Raw genomic sequence first — 10397 nt, forward strand, 5'->3', positions numbered from 1 at the left:
AACATGTATAAACTTTTTTTCAACTCTATGAGTCAAACAACATATCGTTGGAATCGTTATAATTCGTAGATTTCGAATATCATATTTGTGATTTACTAAGTGCGAAATTTAAAAAATTTTATATTCCACATTTTAGGCCTCATTAGGAACAAATGCTCCCCGCTGACCAAGCTCACTCACAGCAGCTCGACAGGACCAGTAGACGCCGCGTAGTGGGGGAATGGTACACAGGTAGCTGTGGCGGAATTGTCATCTGCCCAATATATATACATATTTTTCGCAATAAAACCCCATCTTCTACTTCAAAAAAAGACAATGATTTTTGTTACTAATATAAAATATAATTGTTTTATTGAATGACATTATGCTGATGATACTCCACAATATTTTTAATAATAGCTTGAAGTTTCCGCTTTTAATCTATAGCAACGTATGCAGTCTTTTTCAATACATTCCCAAACTTTTCCATCCATTTCTTTCGCCAAATCCAATCGCTCTTTCGTCTGATTGCTAACATCGTTTGATCCTTCCAGAAGGATTCTGAAAATTTTAGCGATATCATTGTACTCGATGCCTTCTTCCGAAATCCAATTACCATCTTCAAAAGTCATGTTACGTCCAAAGTAAAAGACAGCATCCAAAAAATTGACACAGAATTCAGAATTATCAATAAGCAGTTGCATAAGTGATTTCGCATCGACTTTCATAAAATCTCTAAAAAAGTGAGGGTCGTTTTTAAATGCTCTAGATGTAAGTTTTTTCATAATAACCTTTTTAGTCTCTGAATTAATATCATTTTTCAGAGCTAAATTAACGAGTCTCAGAACATGACTGTCGTCCAGAATTTTATCTATGCATTTACCAACTTCATTCATTTTTCCTTTACAGGTTTCCTCTTCCCATGTGGCAAGAAGAGCTTGTTCGTGCAAATCTGATACAGGAAGTCCTAATTCAACCACCGATTTTAGTATTGAATTGATGCACATTGAATTCGTTAGAGTGTGTTTGAGAAAACCGCTTAATCTTTCCTGTCCGCGGTGTCGGGTGTAGTGGTTGAATAAAATGTCAATGCTTGAAGTTGGAACCCTGGAATCTTTCAAATAATTTTCGAGCATCTTATCGCAGGCCTTTTCGAAATCTGAGCATTTGAAAGTGTTGCATCTTCCTTTTTCCGAGAGTCGATAGTTTAAATTGTCTTCGAAAAATAGTGCTTTCTCTTCTTGATAAACTTTTGAAATTATATTCTCGATCAATTGGCAACATCCGAAGGCTTTGCTTAAATTTTCCTCTGCTGTGTTCTCAGTGATAATAGGCCTTTCAAGCATATTCAAGTAGGCGTCGAATATCTCAATAATTTCATCGAAGTTAGGATCACTCATATTGAAACTCTTTCGTTTTCTCCGTTTTTTTGTTTATTTTCCCCGAATGAAATGGTTGTTTTAATGCATACAGCTGAGCATATGAGTGATGAAAACGTATTTAAATATATGCAAATAATGAAGTACAATTTTGTTCTTGTAAGAATCTTGATCCGAAAAAGTAGTTTAATGAATACGATATTAAAAGTGTAATCATTGAACTTACACTTTGAAAGGCAGCTTCGGGTCGGATGTCAGTGTGATTTTGAATGTCACTTTGCCGTTCCTGAAAACAGAGATGAGACATTTTGTATTTTCTGGCTGGCGGAATAAATCTAAATTGTTTTTATTCAAGCAAAACCTTTTTTTTTAAATAACAATTCTCCTAGCAAATAAAATTGCACATAGTAGTACTTTTTATTACCTAGTATAGTCTTATCATAACTGCCCTACCGATAGAAATCTCTGAGTATTCTTAAGCGAAAATGTCTGGTCCATTTCAGTCTATAAGCAGAGTCGATTTGAATGATTTAGTATCTGAGATAGTCTGAGAGATTTGGATGTTTTCAAGGCCCTTTTAATGGTCCATTTAAGAGGGGTGCGACGGTAATATAATATTCCTTTCATATTCGTCACGTACCGGGCGGGCAGAGTTATTTACAGTAGTTGGCCGTCACTAACCCGGGTGCACCCCAAAGGAGCGCGAGCTACCTGGAATCCTTCTACTTCCAGTGGGAGCCTTACCCCTCACACCTGTCTCGGCGCACTTATTCCCGGGATTGCCGGAGCGCATGCCCCTAAATCACCTCCGATTAGCGTTCCAACTTATTCACTTAAAACTTAAAAATAACTGATGCAAACTATTTGGAAGTCATTTTTTGGGAATCTATGGGCTTTCACGCGTCCAGGGGTATGTCATTTCTCATAGACAGACAAAAATTAAATATCAACATTCCCTCATTCAATCGTGAAAATATGTAGATTCGGAGAATTTCTATTTTTAGTCAGAAATTTGGATAGATTCCCAAAAAATGACTTCCAAATAGTTTGCATCAGCTATTTTTAAATTTTAAGTGAATAAGTTGGAACGGTAATCGGAGGTGATTTAGGGTCATTAGCGACAATAGACCCTGTGCTTCCGTAATCCCGGCGACTAAGCGTGCCAAGACAGGTATGAGGGGTAAGGGTCCCACTGGAAGGGGAAGGATCCCAGGTCGCTTTTTAAATTTCTCTTCAAATTAGTAACACTTTTTTTCAATTGCTGAATTTTCTCATTATACTTATTTATAATTATAACTTATACACTAATATACACTTTTCTAGTTTTATTCAAAAAATGTTGTCTTTTTGGCGTATCTCATTCCATTTGCGAGAAACGTTGTATTAATTCCAATTTTAAGCATTTAAAAAAAAATTAGATATCTGAAATCATCGAAACCCGCTTAACAAAGGACCCTTCAGTGTCGGCTACTCTATTGATATAGCCTCTCTGCTTGTTATTTATGGTCGTATTTTTATTTTAATTTCGGTAAGGACATTTTAAAGCCTTCGAAGCATTTAGATGAGCTACCTGTCCCTTTAAATATATCTACCTGATTGCCAGCGGAGAATTTCTCTGAGCTTCTCTGACCCTAGAGAATCTTTAGCATAGACTCTGAGATTTCTATTGGTAGGGTGCAAAGAATTATTTTCATGAAAACGATTGTAACAACTGTAAGGATAACGGATGATAATTTGTGGGTAATTGAGTGACGAAAAAATGATACTATTATTACTTTTATTAGTTTAACAAAATAATGTGATTAATGATCAATAAATATAAAATATATCATAAGCAGCTCAATGGCACTTTTTTGCTTCTGAGTAAAGTTAGTGTAAAAATGATGTGTTTTTAATTATAATTTATTATTTTCTATACGTACTAAAATTAACATTAAGTAGTATTCATGTAAAGCATGGAATCTTTTTAATTTATATTATCAAATACCATTCCTGATGTAAAATGCGATGGTAGTTTATGGAGATATTGAGGTTAGGAGCAGTCTCTGGTAAGAACGATCTACTCGTAAAATTAAAAGCCTCAAGTGATATCATTAAATAGTTGTAACATTGCATTCTTCGTTCCCACTTTAAAGTAAAGAAGTAGTATTTTTACAAAACTCTATAAAAAATTATATTTCTTAAGACAAATTACGCATGTAGATTTACGCCTGCAAATTATGCATACATATATCTTAAAACGTGTGACCTAATACAAAAATGTGTCATCAATACAAGATTACAGTCGTGATGCAAGAATTTTTGAACAAGCCCCAAATACAAGCAATTACTAATTTGGTTTGGAGTAGAAACTTTTACTAAAAACATTATGTAATTATTGAAACAATTATTATTTATTTTTATAAATTCTAAAAATTGAGCCAGAGATGTACACTTTTTTCAAATAGGTATCCTATACAACTTTTTGTTAAATAATTACATAATTTTGATACATTTCTTATAATGTTTAATAAATTTCTATTTGTTCAAACCTTATTTATTTTTTCAAGCAGTTTTTTTCGATAACTAAAAAAATGCAATAAAAACAAGTACAATTATGTTTGTGACTGTATGAAGTATGGAAATAATACATTAACAATTTTTTAATTGTTTTAACAAATTTAATTTGTTTAAATAATTACTTTTCCAAAAATACTTTTGAAATCGTAATTAATTGTATGTCTTCTATTTTATTTCATGTTTTTAGTTACCGAAAAATACCTGCTTAAGCAAATAAAAGTTGTTCAAACAAATAGAAATTTTTGAAACATTAGAAGAAATGTATAAAAATGATGTAATTATTCAACAAAAAGCAGCATAGGATACCAATATGAAAAAAGTGGACATCTCTAGCTCAATTTTTAGAAATTAAAAAAAAACAATAATTAATTGTTTACATAATTACATGTTTTTGGGCAAATTGACTACTAGAAACTATGAAAAAATATTGCATTTTAATCAGAATAAACGATTATTCTTAAAAATTGTAGGGAATAAATAATTGTTTACATAATTCACATTTGTTTAAACAATTGAAAATTGTTTGAAAAGTCATGGTACGTATACAGCCTGTCCACTAGTAATTAGTTCTATGAAAAAGACGACGGAAATTGCTAAAAAGTAACAGTAATACGTAAAAATGTAGTTTTTTAATTTTTGGGTCATATTTGGGGCGCTGTCGGGAGGATGGGGGTGGGTTGCCGACCCGGTATTACTATATTCATTTTAAGTGGTTCCATGGACGAATGATGAGCTCAGATCCCTTGATATTGGGACACGAAAAGTTATGTACATGAACAATAGCATGCACCTTAAGTCTTCTGTTCCGCGATTTTACATCTCTCGTCGTCAACATGGTCGCAGAATACTAAATCGGGAATGTCTTAACTACAGGATTATACTGGGTACAGCAGATGCAGTTGCAAACGGACAGGAGCCTCTTCTTAAAATGTCTGGGAAGCACAAAGAGGTGGGCAAAGGACCGTTTCTGTACAAAGCGGCGGAAAAATCTGCTGAAACACTTGGCTTTGACTTCAATTTTAGGGATGAGCAAAATGCATCAAATCTTATCTATCTCAAGTCTATCTCAAGTCTATGTCATGTGACCTAACATTTGCTTTCTTTAAATCACCCGGATGAAAGCCGGGCACGGAGAGTTTCATTTTGGCATGCCAAGGCGGGGTCATTTCTACTGTAGCATATCGTCGCCACATTTTGAGCCAAGATATTCCCGCATGATAAAATTCGCCATATATGCGTTCACTTCGCACGCTATTATTTAAAAAAATGGTATACTGTGTTGCTAGTACGCGAAGTACGTGCTTCACAATTTACTGTTTTTAACTGAAAATTAACCTGTTAAATTTGTTGTCAGCATTTTTATTTTTATGTAGAACATTAATCTTCTTCAAGGTAGATTTGTCCTTTTCATGGAAAAGTTATTTCAATTGGTGGAAAATTGATGTTATTAATGAAAATTGAACTATTCTACGTAGAAAACTCATATGTTTTACGTAAAAATGTAACTGTTTCGATTAGGATTAGTTTTATTTTTTTAGAAAATCAATCTTTGGGTTGGAAATTCAACTATTTAGTTCAAGATTCACTTCCCTAATTAAAAAAGTGAACTATTTCGTTATAAATGAATTGTCAGGTTATATTCACATATAACAACATAATGGACAATCGCTTTGTGAGTTTGATAACAAGATGGCGATCCCTTGGTGTCCTAAGTTGATTAATAGCAATTAAAATGCGCGCTAGTTCTCATCACTCCTTGTTTTTGCATTGAAGACAATACATCACGATATGTCCACTCCTTTAGGAAAAGTGGCGAAAGAATTGTAGTAATTGCTACGTCCCCTAGATAGCGCTCGTGTGAGTTCAGAATTCAAAATGAACTTGAGCAGACGATAGAAGTTCTATCGTCTGCTCAAGTTCACTGTAGCTGCAAGAATTTTTTTTTTTTACGTGATGAACTTGGATTCACAATGAATCTTCACCGAGAACACAAACTAAAAATGGAACCAAATCAAATCGATCATCGATCAAATGCAATTAAATGTTAAAGTCTGTTGTAATCGTTCTATGATAGAATGAACAATCAAATGTTAAAGTCTTTTGGAATCGTTCTATGATAGATCGATTGCAACAGACTTAAACATTTGATTACATTTGATCGATGATAGATTTTATTTTCTTCAATTTTTGGTTTGTTTCATTGGTTATTATTATTCATGTATTTATTTCAGAAAGAGAAGTCAACATAACCTACAAATTACGGTGAGAAGAGAGGGGAGGCCGTTGCTGTAGACAATAGTTCTTGCTACGTCCCCTAGGTGACGCTGATCTTGCATTTTGCCACAATCTATAAGCACCCCCTCTAAATACATGGGAGTGGGCACTCCGTGCAATACATTTTTAAGTAAACAAAATGTTAACCTCGTGAAAAAAGAAATTAAAATAAAAAAGTATTACTCATTTTATATTTAAGAATTGATTTGAATTTGAATAAAAATTTTAATATGTTCATTTTTATTACAGAAAACATAACAAATAATGTTTATGATAAAGTAAATAAAGAATTTCGTAAAAAAAAGTCAGTGTTCACACATTCAATAGAATTGTGACACATTCTCAACGTCTTAAATTATACAAGCACAATGTCACGCGTGAATAATGTGAGATTGATAATGATAATGCGAGAATGATCGTGTGTCGTCGTACAAACCACTCGGGTTTCCCGACTATTCAGCGTGTAAGAACACGTGGAACGCGGGGGGTTAACCAGGAAGACCATGTTAGAATTGTCTAATTCGCGCCAAGTAATTATATTGTTTATTTTGTAAAAATTTAGACAAGCAATTCAATGGCCGAGGAGGTCTTAGCCGCAAGTTTTACTCGAACTTACCAATAAATAAAGACTACGTACTATGTTGACTTAAAAAAACTCGAAATCATTGACTCGACCTGATCTGATGCAAATGAAATCATAATAATTCTCAATTAAAAGTGACATAACTTATTATAAAATTAAAAATGCTCCTTCGAGTCAAACTGATTACGTTGTGATTGAGGTCATTATGGCATCTCTATAATTTTGCAATCAATCGCATTTCCTGGCTATAAATGTTGTGACTGTTCATCGGCCAAACAAAGGTGTATCGTAGATTAGGATCCTGCCAAAAATTATTCCCTTTATCATATGAGAAGGAGAGGGCCTATGTCAAAACGATAGATTGAAACGCTGGTACTCTACCGTCTCACTCTCAATCACTTGACGACAAAGTCTCCTTTGGATCTTCCCAAACAGCGCTGAAAATCATGTGAGAATCTGAAATTGTTAACTACCGAACCTCAACTTAAAAGAAAGTTTAAATCAAACACAAAATTCCAGACATGAGTCAAACTCCCTCAGATTATTTTACCTGAATTCAATGGGGATTATTAAGATTAGGAAAATTATATGGATTTATATGAAGCTCTTTATATTAAATTGAAGCGTTGTCTAATGTGACTAGACTGCAGTACTGAAATTATTCATTAAGTTATTCATGAAGCTCAACATTTATTAAAGCATGTTGCTATAACTGATGCAAAATTGTTGATTACTGGGAAGTCGCTAAATAACGGATTTGGTAACCAAAGAGCGTTGATTTCTACTCATTTACAATCTTGTATTAGTCTCCGCAGCGTGACAACTGATTCTGTGGTAGAATTGCGAAAATGACGCGATACAACAAATGAGTCTAGTAGTTTTCAAGAATTTAGAACCTACAACCGATTTCCTAGAGAAACATACTCCTTTTCTGAATTGTTAAGAAACTTGACGGAGTGGGAAATGCTAGTGGGTTCTTGTACCGACAATCCGACGTGCAAGGAATTTGATACATTCGTAGAAAAACGTATTCGTGTTTTGCAACCCCTTCAGATTACAAAAAATGTATCTTCTGATAAAACTCAAAATACGAAGTCATCGCACAGTGGTCTGGAATAAGAATGTACTGTTCATAATCGCCCATTGGTCGTATTTCTTTACCGATTTAAAAGTTTTTTTTAGAAATGCTCAGCAATTAATTTTTAAGAGAATTGTGGTTTTCTTTTTTTAAATTTTTTTCACAGAGCAACAATATGTAAACAAATATAGTGACAAAATTGACCATTTTACCTTTGTGAATTTTTATCTCAAGAAAAAATTCAGATAGAAACTGACTATCAGCCGGAATTATTACACATGCATTTATAGAACATAATTAATTTTAATAATATTTAACTTAATTATTATAAACAATTTTTATAAACGAATTCTTATTAGTGTTTTTTTATCATAGAAAAAATCGTTTATTTCACGCTAGTTGCTAATATTTTTTATAAGAGTCATAATTTGTAACAAAAAAATTAGCATGAGTTAACAACTTTTGTTTTAATAAACATTTCTGTAAACAAATTCTTTATAAACGAGTTTTTCTCATAGCTGAATTGATTTTTCTGAACAAAAGTGATTTACAATTGTCTTTAAAGCCATTTATATACTTTAAGCTTTATCAAACATAAACAATATAGATTGTTTATAACAATTAAGTTAAACAAGTCTCCTAATCGGCCGTTTAATCGTAGAAAATTTTTTTTTTCTCCAATAATTATTAAAGTGACATTTATTGTGGTGACTAACCAACGAAATTAAATAAAGAATAATTTATATGATTGTTATAAACAATTTTTTTAACAAAACTATTATTAATTTTTTTTACATGCAAAATGGACGGTTTTCCACTGAAATTATCCGACAAGAAACTAACAATGATTCCAAAATTGTATATGGGCCATTAAATAATAATTTGTGTAATTGTTAATCACAATTTTAAAACAATGCGTGACAATCTGTGGTTGGTCGTAGAAAGCTACAGAAATTGTTATTGACAATTACGCAAATTATTATTTAATGTCCCATATCCAATTTTGGAATCACTGTTAGTTTATTGTCGGATAATTTCAGTGGAAAACCGTCCTTTTTGCATGTAAAAACAATAAATAATAGTTTTGTTAAAAAAATTGTTTATAACAATCATATAAATCATTCTTTATTTAATTTCGTTGGTTAGTCGCCGCAATAAATGTGACTCTAATAATTATTGAAGAAAAAAACCTTTTTTTCTACGAGGAAACGGTCGATTAGGAGACTTCCTTAACTAAATTATTATAAACAATCTATATTGTTTATGTTTGATAAAGCTTAAAGTATATAAATGACTTTAAAGACAATTTTCAATCACTTGTTCAGAAAAATCAAGTCAGCTATAAGAAAAACTCGTTTATAAAGAATTTGTTTATAGAAATTGTTTATAATAATTAAGTTAAATATTATGAAAATTAATTATGTTCTATGAATGCATGTGTAATAATTCCGGCTGATAGTGAGTTTCTATCTGTATTTTTTCTTGAGATAAAAATTCACAAAGCTAAAATGGTCAATTTTGTCACTATATTTGTTTATATATTGTTGCTCTGTAAACAAATTTAAAAAAAAGCAAACCACAATTCTATTAAAAATTAATTGCTGAGAATCTCTAAAAAAAACTTTTAAATCAGTTAAGAAATAAGACCTGTGGGCGATTATGAACAGTAAATTCCTATTCCAGACCACTATGCATCGTCAGCGCGGAGCCATGCTGCGTTTGTCAAATCCTAAGTGCCTGTTGGGTAAAGAAAATCATGCTTTATTTAGATGTTCACAATTTAGGGCAAAATCGATTGATAAGCGTCAAGAAATTGCACAACAATACCAATATTGTTATAATTGTCTAATTCTAAACATAAACCATATTCCTGTCTTAGCAAACGAAAATGTGCTAATAGACGTTCGGACTGATAATGGTCAAGCCTGTAAAAGAATACTGTTAGATCAGGGATCTGAGTGTTGATTCGCCTCAGAAAGAGCAGTAAAAACCTTGTGTTCGAGATATAATAAGAGATTTGATAAGCTTATATTCCATTTTTTCAAAAGAAAAGGATTGTAAAGTTTTGTACTTGCGATCATTTAGTAGTATTAAAGCTCATATATTACCATCACATGTAAGAACAGGGGGGGGGGGGTAGAAACAAAAATGAAAGAAAATTTTTTCGCTGATCCGGACCCATTCAACACTTCGAATATCAATTTCATTTTAAGTACAAATGTGGATCCTGCAAATATCCTGCTAATATCGCGGAAGCTAAGCAAATTCGATCCCAAATTGTTCAAATGATGGAAAGTGGAGGTTTTTATTTAAGAAAGTGGGTCGCTAATGATAGCGAATTACTTATTGAATGCAGTGATCCCAGATCTGAAACGAGATGTGGTCCAATTCTATGACAGGGTTATGTCCGTGGGAATATAGTAGGAGACGCTGTAAATGACTGGGTTGCGCGCGCAACCCATTTCTCCTCTTCTGAATTTGAAAACTCGAAGGTGCACGATTGCCGGTCGGAGCACTTCGGCGATTCTATTTATATATCTATCTG

At 32.7% G+C, this 10397-nt stretch overlaps 2 protein-coding genes across 2 annotated transcripts in view; both read right to left on the bottom strand.

Moving 5' to 3' along the window:
- The window catches only part of LOC117169806 (ubiquitin-fold modifier 1), an 18283-nt gene that overhangs the window by 7276 nt on the left and 610 nt on the right, over nt 1-10397 (bottom strand). Inside the window, exon 2 of the mRNA XM_033356313.1 lies at nt 1585-1644. Coding sequence (XP_033212204.1) covers nt 1585-1644 — 60 coding nt within the window. The remainder of the gene's footprint in view (nt 1-1584; nt 1645-10397) is intronic.
- Nucleotides 353-1577, bottom strand: LOC117169574. Its single transcript, XM_033356005.1, has one exon. It carries the CDS (start codon nt 1377-1379, stop codon nt 390-392), a length of 990 nt encoding a protein of 329 aa, XP_033211896.1. The 5' UTR covers nt 1380-1577; the 3' UTR covers nt 353-389.

This window comes from Belonocnema kinseyi, chromosome 3 (genome assembly GCF_010883055.1).
Source record: "Belonocnema kinseyi isolate 2016_QV_RU_SX_M_011 chromosome 3, B_treatae_v1, whole genome shotgun sequence".
Taxonomy (NCBI): Eukaryota; Metazoa; Arthropoda; class Insecta; order Hymenoptera; family Cynipidae; genus Belonocnema; species Belonocnema kinseyi.